Source organism: Ambystoma mexicanum, chromosome 8 (assembly GCF_040938575.1).
Source record: "Ambystoma mexicanum isolate Mex_15411 chromosome 8, UKY_AmexF1_1, whole genome shotgun sequence".
NCBI classification, from domain to species: domain Eukaryota; kingdom Metazoa; phylum Chordata; class Amphibia; order Caudata; family Ambystomatidae; genus Ambystoma; species Ambystoma mexicanum.
In genome coordinates this window covers 947,213,029-947,225,696 of record NC_090929.1, presented here as the reverse complement: position 1 = coordinate 947,225,696, position 12,668 = coordinate 947,213,029, and the positions used below count along the sequence as shown (strand labels likewise).

Here is a 12,668-nt window from a genome sequence, read left to right as displayed (position 1 = left end):
TCCAGGACTCTGGTCTGGACGTCCTGCCGGAAGTCCGTAGCTTTGAGCCATCCACGACGTCGAAGGCAAACGCCGTTGCCCAGCTGGCGGAACCCAGTGTCGGCGATGTCCGTCGCCACGGTGATGGCGTGGTCCGAGGCCACCTCACCTTCCTGCAGGATCTCCAGGGCCTCCGCCCTCTTGTCGTCCGGCAGAAAATCCAGTAGGGGAGCTAACTTGTACCAGAGCTCCCTGTCGTAGCGAGCCACGATAGCCAAGGCGATGGCCGCTTTAATCGTCGTCGCTGCCGACGAGATGACTCTACGTCCCATAGCATCCAATTTCTTTCCCTCGCCGTCCGGCGGGGAAGTCGATGTGGAGGCCGCACCCCCCCCCCCGCTTTCTTCCTGGCTGCCGCGGAGACGACGGAATCCGGGGTAGGCTGCGCCCGGAGGCACAGGGGGGCCGTGTCCGGGACCCGGTACTTTTTCTCGTACCGGTCTCTTCTAGCTGGCGTCGTGGAAGGGTTCTTGAGGAGGGAAAGGCCCTCATCCCAAATGTCGTCCAACAGAGGCACTGCGAGGACCGTCTTCCTCTTGGCCTCGCGCCGCTGATAAAGGAAGCCTTCCTTTTTCTTCTCCTCAGGGCAGAGTTGGAAAAGCTCGGAAGCCCTGGAGATCATGGAGTGGAAGATCCGATCTCGTCGGGCGGAGAAGCCCTGGCGGGAGGCGACGACGGAATATCCTCGTCGTATGCCTCGTCGTCCGTACCCGTCGCTGCCGTGTCAGTCCCCGTATCATCCCCTCGGGTGGACGGGGAGGAGGGCTGGACGGGGCGCGACGGTTGAAAAGGAGGTGGTGGATGGATCCTTCTTTTCTTGGTAGGGGGAACACCAGAAGGTCCCGGTTCTGGATCCCCCGACGGGAGAGGTTCCTCCGTCGGTAACGGTAGCCTCGTCCTTATCTCGGAGCATAAGGACTGTATGGCCAACAAAATGGCCGCCGAGTTGTCTTGCGGCGCTGGCAGAGGGGAATCCGACGGGCGAGCAGGGGCCCCGTCGGTATCCTCGACGATGTCGTCGTCGTCACCTGCGTCGGGGTCCATTCCGACGGGCTGGCCTTCTTCCACGCCTAGGCCGTGGCTTAAGACCTCGATCAGCTCCTCTTCTGAGGTTGAGGCCGAATCTACGACGACGCCCTGCCCCCCCTTCTTCTTCCCCACGGAGGGTTTCACGGGGGTCCTATCGATGGGCACAAAAGAAGACTCCCTCCGAGGAGGCAGGGAGATTCTGGGCCCCGAGGTCGCCACCACTGGTGCAGCCTCCACAGGCTGAGCCAGGGCCGCCGCGACCGTTTCGATAGAGGGCTTGGTCGGATGGATCAAGGCCTTCACCACCTTAGGTGCGCTCACCGCCTTATCCTTGAGGGAGGGGGCACTGCCACGCTCCTCCTCTGCCTTAGAGCTCAACCGGGGCCTCTCCAGGAGCTTCGCCGGGTGCTCGGCCTTCCTCTTACCCGACCCAGAGCGTTGGCTCGTGGTTGATGGTGCCGGGGAGGGTGCGCCCTGCCTGGCGCCCGTAGAGCCCGACCGTTCGGCGCTCCCGGTGCCAGCGGACTCGCGGTGCTTAGCCTTATGTTGGGCCCCCGTCGCCGGGGCGCCCTCAAAGGTCTTAGAAGACCGCTCGGATTTCTTCTTCTTCTCGCCAGACGGGCTCTTACCCTCCAGCCAGTTGGCGAGACGTTGATGGCGGTCCTTCATGGTCCGTTCCGACATGTTGCCGCAAAACGCACAGTCCTTCTCCACGTGCGTCTTGTCCTCATGAAGGCAGTAAAGGCAGAAAGAGTGTTCGTCCTCCTTAAAGACGTTCTGCCGCTGGCATCCAGGGCAGACCCTGAACAGCTTTCCGGGCGTCGAGCTTCCCTTCTCCTGGGCCATCTCCGAGACCGGGCCTGAGAAGCTTCTGGAGTCCTCCGAAGTGTAGCTCGACGAAATCTTCACCCTTGAGGGGCGCAGACGAATCCGACACGGGTCCCCGTTGATCGGATGTAGGATCGGTGGAGCTTGAGGCTCTTTTGACCGAAAGAATCGAAGTTTTTTGTGAAAAAGCGCGAAAAATAGCACTAACGCTCGAGAGCAATAGCACGAGGATCCCAACACATGAACGTGCGGTAAAAATCTGAAGATGGCTGCCAGAGGCGGTGCTTAGGTAGAGGGCAGTCATTGGCTGTGGTCAGTATGACGCAGAGACCAGTGATTGGTTATTACTACGAAAGACAGATCAGAAACGAAACTGATACTGGTTTTTTCTTTACCGAGGATTCCCAGCCGGACGACGGGGAATATTCATGAGCATGTGAATCCATGCCAGACCCCATGCTGGAGAAACGCTATTCACCTGAAATGAAAAAAAATGCTCCCAGCACCCAACGCCGATGGTGTAGGTGTAAGGGAAGAGTCCAAAATGGCCGAAGTTCACGCGGGAACGGACGCCATTTTGCCAACGCCTGAGAAGAACTGTGTAACATGTGTGAGTGAGGCAGGGATCTCCACAGACAGGTCAGGGGTCTTAACTTTAGCCTTGACACAAGGAACCTCGGCAGAGCCGGTACTGTGTGGTCTAGGTTGTTTCTGAGACATACTAATAGCCAAATTAGCCTCTGAAAGAGGAACCTGGGCCACGCCGGTAACAAAGGAATTACAATCAGCGACCTCACTCTGTGCCCCCTCTGCAGAACCGGTATCCCCACTAGAGCGGGACCGACGAGGAACCCAGCTCAACGACAAGACCTTAACAGGCCTCTCAGTTCTGTCGGTCACTTTAGCTTCTGATAGAGGAACCTCGGAACTTGGTTCAGTACAGGAAATCTTGATAGAGGCCTCGAGGCACACCCCGGTGTCTGTATGGGAAGCTCCAGATAAGGCGACCTCGAAGCAAGCTCCGGTGCCCACCGCCTCAGTAGAACTGGGCCGTTGAATAGCCCCCACAGGAGGGGTCTCAGACTGCAATCCAGTGTGAGCAGGCCCTGACGGAGGCCCTCGGAGAAAACTCTGGTAATTTTCTTAGGCCTGGAAGGCACCTCAGGGGAAACTCTGGTAATAGAGCTTTTAAAGCTCCTCCCGGACCGAGAAGACCCCAGAAAGGAGTCCCCCAGTCGGGGTGCCCTAAAAAGTAAATCTTCTCGTCGATGAAACTCCGAAAATGCGGAGGAGGAACGCACTAAAACATCTCCCACCACTCCAGATGACGTTGAAGTGCCCGGACCGAAAGGGAACCGCAGTAGAAGCATGAGTCCCACCGGTGGTCCGGACCCAAACACTCTAAACAAAGAGGATGGGGATCGGCCCTACCGAAGCGTCGCTCGCAGGAAGAACAATTAGGAAAATCTAATTGAAACTGCATAGACAGACTACTACGCGACCGCTAAGCAGGAGAGAAGGACACTGGAAAGAAAAAATCTTCCGAAGATGGAAGTGCGTCCAGTGCAGAGAAAAGGACTGATGGGCGATGCGCTGGGCAGAGCTGAGGAGGGCGGGATTACGGCCGCGTGCGGTACCACGCGTAAAAATAGGAAGGACATATTTTTGAAAAATATGATGCTTTTACAAAGTGCTCTGGTCCCGTCTCACGGGTTGGAGGAATGTCCCATAAGTATGGAGGAAAGGGGACGGGATGTAGGAGTATAAGAAATACATCAGGACCTCTTAACTTGACTAAAGTCTTCAGTCAAAGCTGCAGCTACTTGGCCAAAGACTAAGCTAACCAATACATTCACTCAGATGCAAGAACACCAGGGCATTGCTTATGCTACTCATGCTTCATTGCTCTACGCACAACTTTCTAATCACAATTTACATTCGTTTCAGCTTAAACCAGTTCTGCCTACTGCTTTTTGCATCTGTTTTCTAAGGGTAGCAGACTTAGGCCAGCATTACGAGTTTGGTGGCAACTGAAGAAAAAAAAAGCATGTTTTTCCATATGACCACCAGAAAAATGGCTGTATAGCTACCGGAGTCCATTCCCCAATGAAGTTCTACAGTACTTTCAGAATTGTAAAAACTAAAACTCAATCACGCTGAGATTCAACCAATACTAACGGTGGCAAAAGTAATTCCAGTTATCAGTAATTGCGTGTGTAATATCACAACATTTGTAATGAGGCACTCCATTTCTTAAAGCCTTTTACTCTAGACAATAATGGAATAGCAGGAAAGCAATAGCTCAAGGTCTGAACTATAACATGCTCTTTAATTCCATTACAGGTCTGTCTCTCCCATACCGCTCGAGTGGAGATTAATTCACTTCTAATCCACAGCCGAGCTTCTCCCCGATTCTGAACTTGGCTCTGCCTAGACATTTAGGGATTTTGGGCAAGTCACTGGGGAGTTATTTTAGTACGTTTATTTCCTACTGCTTTGAACCAAGTTTTCCTGCATTAGGAACTCTATGAATAGCATGGCAATTAAATTGACTGAGGGGACAGAGAAGGGTACACTCTCCGGCCAGTCAAGCATTATGATCTAGACACATTCAGAAGGAACATGACATTCTATAGCCTCAATATTATGTTTGTTCAACTGTAACAGTGGATAGATGCCAAGTGGTTCCATGTCATGCGTGACAACTTGACATTGAGGTTTTTTCCCAATTGCATGCTCGGAGTTATAGGCACATACTTGCAATCGGAAACAGGGAAACTAAAGTCTCAACATGTAGTAGCAAAAACTACAATTGGCTATAGATGTCACGCATCTATAGCAGGGCCATTTGACTGCTATGAGGTTGCCCAAGCAAAATATCCACTTCAATCAATTACCATTGCCTGTGGCCAAAACAAAACTGATAATAAACCACAGTTGCCCATGCAGGAGGGCCAAAGAAGTTACAGAACTTTGAAAACAAAACTACTGACATGAAACTTCATCTCTGAGAGTTAAGGGGTGAGAAATGCCAACCAGATTGCCCATTTGAATGACCATGGGCGAAGTCGACAGGTCTGCAGTAGCATAAAACAGCCTGTTTGTGTAGTAGCAGAGCTAGGATGGCAAGACTACAAAAAAGGATAGGGATTTGCTGAGATTTGGGGGGGCAGAGGGGATTCTTTTCAAAAGTAACATCTACTGCTATGTTGGGTTCAGGAGCCACCAGCTATGTGGAGATCCAGGAGTTTAAAATCGCTGCCCTCCTTACATATGGGACCTTACATTTGCATTTACATTTTAAGTTGTACTACATTTATAGCTAAATCAGTAAGGAGAGAAAACTGGACTTGAACTTGCTACCTTTAAATAGAAGCTGCTGCCTTCATCGCTAGGCCACTTCTCCTGGGTGGGAGTGAGAATGTTAAATCCAGATAATTTTCCCTAATACTTTAAAGCAATCGCTGACATTAGGAGAAGACTCCAGCCACATGCCAGCGTGACTGGTGACAGATGACCACCACGTTCCTCCTTTCCCATGACACCCACCATTTCAAAACTGCAGCCTCTCTTTTCCAACAGTGGTAAAAGGGTCTCAATTTCTCTTAGGCAAACATATGTTAAGTAAAACAGATACTGTAAATCACGACAAAATGCAAGGGTAAGCAGCACAAATACATTTTAACTAGCAATGGTAAGTAATCTACTAAGAATATTAGATAGTAACAGACAGCATTAGTGAATGGTTCACATGGAGCATTGAAATAAACAGGAAGAAGTGGTAGGTGACAGTGTTGTTTAGATTAGTGAAAAAGCAAAATGAATAGATGTTATACTGGAGCGTTGCTATTAGTGAAAAGGTAAATCTAAAATTAGTATATAGCTGGTAGTTGTTATGCATGGTGTTTTCTTAGCAGACCAGCAGCACTGGTAACTGATACTCTAGAATTATCTTAGAAGCAAAGGATTGGGAGGTGCTACACAAGGAGCATTCAAGTTATTGTAAAGAGTTCTGAGAAGCAGTACATTAGAAGCTATATCTTTTGCAGAAAAGCAATACTGGTAGGTGTTGTGGTGCACTAGGGGAAGTATTAATAATGGGCAGGCACAACTTCTAGATGCTGAACTGGTATTAGTAGATCGACAACAGCAATGACCGGTGTTAAAGGAGGACTGTAATCATTGGTACAAAGTCAGCACTGGTAAATGCAACTGCTCATTTTCCGACCTGTAGGTTTTTCCCTCTTTGCCGATGTCTCCCGAAGCCAAGATTGGATAGGGCACCACAAGCACCGGGTGCCCTGTTGGAGTCTCCGCTTTGATTTTCTTCCTCCCTCGTTCAGGCTTGGGCGCTCCCAGCAAGCTGTGGCCTTGCATGGTCTTAATGGAGTCCAGTGAAGGGGGGCTGCCGACTCCGGAGATGAGCGAAGGGGAGGAAGCAAGGAGTCTGTTCTGGCCGCTGGACGTGGGAGTTGAGGGGGTGCCGGTGCCAGTGCTGGATTCGGAGTTGCTAAGACTGTTGGTGCGCGAGGATAGCCCAAGTCCTGAAAAGCAAGAAGAGAAGCCAGCTAAGAATCCAAAACAAAAAAGAAAAGGAAATAGTGTCACTTGTATGAAAAATGAGCAACATGAACTGGTTAAACACCCTCCTCACATTTCAACAATAAAAACAACTGGTCTCCTTTTGGCAATATGCCCCTAACCACAAAGCGCGAACAACCCTCGTCCCCATTTACAGCTTGCACAATACAAAGGGTACGTCAGCATTCTGTACCTACACTAGTTGATCTATGTGACCACTGGCAGGTATAATTACAACTCCAAGGTGTGGTAATCCCTGGCAAGTGCACCCCTTGAACCTCTAATACTCTGTTAATGCAACACTGAAATGGATTGTTTAGCCTGTGCTTTGGATGTACCCACACATCTCAGTTTGAGCCCCCAACTCAGAAGGGGCATTCAGTATGATCCCAAGTAACCTGTTTTAATGAGCTGGGCCTACAGGGCTAGATGCAAGTCAGACCCAACAGCAAACACTATAGCATACAGCCTTCCCTCCGTTGGCACAAATTAAAATGCCATGTGTTTTGGGCAGCTTTTTAGGAACAGAGTTTGAGTTGGTGACTTCCAGGAGTCCTTGGGAAAGTTTAATGGTTTAGGGAGGAAAATGCAATGCTATGCAACACTACAATACAAAGTCAATATAGAATGCTGCGTTTATGGTAAAGAAGAGCTGTCAATATATTGATAGAATCAGCACTTGTCGTAGTTGTGCTTAGCTTTTGTCCAAATGTTTTCTATGGGCACAATGTTATTTATTGTGACAAAACAAGCGGAAAGGGTCTAGCAGTAGGCAGAAGCTGCCAAAGGAGTGCTCCCCTTGCAAAGGAGGACAGCCTTTGTGCGATAAAAAAAATACTGAATGCTGGGGTTCAGTGCAGCTACTCTGGTTGCTGAGATTGCAACTTCAGTGGCCTAAATGGTGTAGGCAGTAGCCCAGCGGCTCAAACCAGGTAAGATGCCGCCTCAAGCAGTAGTTGGCCACGCAGCAAATACACAGCGAGGCCTTTGCAGGAAAGTCAGAGTCCCAGACAAAAGCAAAGCTATGCTGTGGCTAGCAAGTACTATTAAATGGGAACTGGAGTCCTATCCTAGCCATTTGTGGGCGAGCCCCAGAAATAAAAAAAAGTATGGTGAAGATACCCATATTCTCATTTAGTTCTTCGAGGCTGCATGCACAACCAGCTTCCAATCAGGCACACTGTGCACTCAAACATTTAGCAGCCAAACAAAAGGGTGATGGCCGCCATATTGAAATTTGCCCAGGCTTCTTCCAGCATACATTCAGGATGGAGATTCAGCAATGATTCGGAGTCAGTCATTCATGCAATCAGCCAGGTCTGGTTAGGTCTACTCTGAGATTCCAACTTAAAGTCTCAAGAAGGCCCTCACCATATGTGGCGCACACTTGTTTCAATGCTTATCAGTTAAACACTTTTTCATTGTGGAGTCCTACTGGCCTTCAAAAAAATCCATATCGCATTTTAATGAGGACAAGAGAACACACCTTTATTCCATGGACCGAAATCAACTGCAAAAGCTTGTGCCTTTGTCAAAACATAATAAAACGCTACCCTACAACTGTGAATACACAAAATGCTCTGCCGCAAGTGTGTTCACTTATCCTTGAAGCTTTCTTTGGGACTGAATTGCTTGCAGGGCCACCCACGTGTGCAGGCATCCTACTTACGACCACAAGTTAACATTGGCACATTGAGGACTATAGGCCCATAAACTTAACATTGGGGCAGACAGGCAATTGTGTTTGAGGACTATGAGTCCCCCAAAACGTCCAGACTGAAATCTGGGACTTTTCTGAACATTCTATTGTCCTTTGAGATCACTTTCTGTATGTTTCTTCTAATTCTAAAAGGTTCTTTTATAGAGTGCTCACGTATAGATTTTCAAGTTACTGCTAATGCACAATGTTAAAGCAGATTTTGTACCACCCTCTATTGAGGATGCTATAACCACTAACTCTAGGAGAAGGGTTAACATATCCGACAAGACAGTGAAGCCAAACCTTTCTTAGGGTAGGTAACTTGAACACAGCGATGAGGCTTAAATCTCAAGTAGGGGCAGTAAACGGACACAAAAGGGTACAATTAGCCCACACACACATCTCTAAAAAAATACTGAAAAATATATACTTTATTAAAGTAACACATATCAAACGATCAGATCAAATAAGTACTCTAGTAATAATACACAGTATTAAAATATACCAAGCATATTTATAAAAACCGTAATTAGAATTTTGAATTTTTGAGGAATTTCCATTGCGCACCAGACGAACTGGCTCAGAGCAGCTTGATGCACAAAAAAGGCAGCAGCAATCTGCCCTAGGATAAAGGCAACAGCTGAAGGGACCCTCAGACGTCCTAAACTAAAGATCTGGCAGGCAGTTGCAGCTTCTGGACATCAGCAGTGACCCAAAACCAATCAAAGGATTCAGGTAGTAAACATCAGGTGGCTGCAATAAACAGCCCAGACAAAGGTTGCAGTGAGGAAATATCGACACAGCAGATGTGTGGAGACCATAGGACATTGGGCCTCGAGTCAAAAAGCTCATACTGGGATATGCCAAAGCTACTGTACTTTGCCAGTGAGCCCAAAACAGGGCTTAAAATGGAAATAACAGTGGGAACCACAGTAAAACAAAACTCCTCAAGCAAGCCAACAGACCGGCTTCCTCCTTGCAGAACAAGAAAGTGTGTAACAGGAGCTGTAGAAAGCCTACATACCCTTGCACAAGGTCAACCAGCCAATCACTAAAATGAGCTGGGGACAAAGGTTCAGATGACCAATCATAATGGTTGAGCAGTGGAATTACTGCTTAGTATTAGCCACCCCTACAGGAAGTGAAAGGGCTAGTCCAGACCTATTCTGGCCAAAACCAGGTAGGGCCAATGTGGAGGCTGTCGGTTTATAGTGATATTTTCGAATGCCATAGTTTCGAACGGCAAAGTTTCGAATAAAAATGCATCGAAAAAATGCATTTTTTTTTAATGGGGTGGTCCCCCGAACCTGTTTTTTTACCCCTTAACACCCATTTTAGTAAAAAAAAATAATAAAAAAAAACTTTACCTACAAAAAAAATGCTTTTATTCGATGCATATTTTTCTAAACTTTTGTCATTTGAAACTATGTTTTCGGAAAAATGACTGGATACCGAGGCTGCCATTGTGGGCTCACAAAGATTCCACATGCTGGGAACGGCCATTTCAGACTACCTTGTGGTCATCTAGATGAAGGAGAGTCCTGAAACACAGACCACGAGTAGGATAAAAAATAAAAAAAATCATTGGTACCCCACTGGCTACCAAAATGGTACTTTGGGCTACCAATACAGTAACATGGTTTGCACCCTTGGTAAAAGCCAAAAGTAAAGTATAGCTGCCACAAACCTACTCCCTAAAACCTTTGTAGGGTGACGGAATTAATATGGGAAAAATGGGAAGTCTGAGAGGCACCCCTTGGACTGGATGTCCTACGGGCAACCCAATACCATGTACAAGTTAAAGAGGGACGTAATGGCAGGGGGACTTCAGGAGAAACCCCTCAAACCACCAGAAAGAAGTTCATGAACCAAAAACAGAAAGGGAAAAAGCAAAACGCTGAGGGGCTGCAAAAAGTTCCCTTGGAGTCCCCAAAAAAGGAATTATGTCATAACAACTTTATTATAAAGAATATATTTTTGAAGGTATAATGTGTGAAACTTTCCTTGCTCTGTGTTGATCAAAAAGATTTAGTGTACCTTCATATATGCATTGCCTTGAATGAAACGTGTGGTGCAAGCTGGCTGCCACCAAAGTTCCTGGCTTGAACACGTACTGGCAATGGTTCTGGCGAGATAGCCCACGAGTGAGCCGGGCAGTCCAGGGACACCTTCGAAGGCCCTGGATCCTCGAAAAAGCATTGAGGATGAAGCACAGACAAGGCTCTTCATATATCAGGCAGAGGAGCAGGGCTTCACCAGGACGGTTACTGGAGAGGTTGCTGGGCCACTGCAGAAGTCATTCTTAGCACTATGGCAGGATGCTGTTCCTAAGGATTCCTGGTTCCAAAGTAGATCTCAAGAACGGCTGCAGGAGTCGTCGGCTGCAGGGGTCGTCCCCTTATCCAAAATCCGAGCTGGAAGCCCACCAATGGTAAGGATCTGCACCAATTAAACAGCCAGTAGTTGTCCAATTAGGGACAACTACTGATTTCACATACGTCCCAGTAGCAGACTTTCTGGCACCAGTGATGAGAACTGGAAATGGACAGACCCAGCCCACGTCCCGGCCAACAAACGCACACAAAGACTCACAAGCATCTGCATGACCGTATAAGGACTTTTCTGACCTGAGAAGGTAGGAAGAAGGCCAAACTATAATATGGGCAAAGAGCAAGCAATACTTTCATTGTACTGCCATTTTAGGGCACTAGGTGTTAGGGAGATTTTTCATTTCGATGCCAAATTCCCTTCACCTGCTGCTGACTTCTGGATTTTTTTGGTCTGTCTCCTGAATGAGTGGGACCTCTTTTTCCTTACTCATGTTTTTCTCTGTTTGTTGAAACTCTTTGTATCTCTTTTTATACTTTTACATTGGAGTCATGTTTGCCTATGTCAACTGTTATTTCCTTCTGCAGCACACAACACCTTTTGTGCAGTGTTGCTGTGAGCGACCGGGAGGGTAGCTCAGCGGCAACATGCTCGCCTTGGAAGCAAGACGACACGAAGCAACACAGGTTCGATCCCCGGGTCCGCGCTTAGAAACCTCTGGGTATTTAAGCATGTTATAAATACGCAACTAAGACAAAAAAAAAATATTTCGCAACTGAAAAACAAACAATTCCTGTAACAGCGCCTCGATGCCCGCGGGCTGTGTGAGCGCTTTAAAAATGCAATAAATAAATAAAGCCCTTTGGGCTACCTTTTGGGAATAAATGGGTAGAGGGATACATGTTATCCTTCTCACATTTTACCTTCGGAGATCAGAACTCATAAGGTGGTGTGTGCTGAGGAGTTACATGGTATCCCCTTTCTCACTGCTCCTGTAACATGTGTGTTACAGTGACAAGCATACCTCTATTGCTGTGGTCAGTGGGCGTGTTCTACTGACTTATATGTGATTATTTTACTTTGCAGGCTGTTAGGGAGAATACTAATTTCTGTGCTAATTTCCTCCAACCTTAGAGACCCCAGCTCTTTTGCTGGATTTGAGGACTTTAATTTCAACCCTGGAGTGAGTGGGACCTTTTTCTCACACACTCATGTGTTTTGACCTAATTTGAATTGTGTTTCCTTTGTTTTTGGGGTCTGACGAACTCCATAGGCATCTACTTTTTGTATGGTGACACAAAGCACCTTCAGTGCAGTGTCAGAGAAATCCTTTAGATTTCTCATAAGGTTTAAGTAGCTTGTCTTGTGTGAACTACTGTTCTCAAGAATAGTAAAGTGAAATTGACTTCACTTACCTTTTCTTTTTGTGGGTCGAGCACACATCATCTATGTGGAGTGCTTGAGGGTTACCTAGTAGCCCCTTATCCTATATTCTCATGTAAAAAATATATATGTTACCCTCAATACTTTATATGGCTGGTGGCAGTGGTTTAATTTTCCTACCATTGTGCTTTTCTACCGCAAGCTGACTCCTCAGTTGCAGTACAGCACCCCATTAGATGTTCATTTTGTCAAAATGGCCCTGGTCTTTTTTCGCCATTTTCTGTTTGTGAGGACTTTCTTGGGTTTTACACTGTACACCAGGCCAGTTTTGAGCCATTTCTTCATTTTGCCCATGGCGGGCTTCAGTCCTTAAACTCACCCCTTGGAAGGGCAGGAAGTGAGGGAAGTTCCCGAAACTCCCCTGTCCTTTGTCTCTAGGAAGGGAATAAATGCAACCAGTCCTGATTGTTTGAGCGACAGCATAGGCTGTGCATGAATGGGAGAAACCTGCAAAAAAGGTGAGGGTTTTGGGACTAGAGGCGACCACTGTGAAGAACACCCCACAAAGAAACCATGACGAAGCTTGCTGCATCCTCCTGGACCTTTGAATTGCCCAGTGAAACCCTGCTGCTGTGCTGAAACTCCTTTTTCTGTTCGACAAGAGAAGTTCCGGAAGGGACGACTTCTTCCCTTGGGTTAGTGGGACCAACTAACCCTGAGACGAACTCCACTGGACTATCATCCCCGACTGCCTGTGCTTCTTTGCTGCTGCTGGACCCGT

At 47.5% G+C, this 12,668-nt stretch overlaps 1 protein-coding gene across 12 annotated transcripts in view; it reads right to left on the bottom strand.

Annotated features, from left to right (window-relative positions):
* Nucleotides 1-12,668, bottom strand: part of ZNF362 (zinc finger protein 362) — a 392,486-nt gene that overhangs the window by 49,734 nt on the left and 330,084 nt on the right. For 10 of the 12 annotated variants that reach the window (XM_069610844.1, XM_069610840.1, XM_069610839.1 and 7 more), the window contains one exon: nt 6,125-6,464. In XM_069610844.1, coding sequence (XP_069466945.1) covers nt 6,125-6,464 — 340 coding nt within the window. The remainder of the gene's footprint in view (nt 1-6,124; nt 6,465-12,668) is intronic. The other 2 variants (XM_069610846.1, XM_069610850.1) reach the window with 1 other exon arrangement.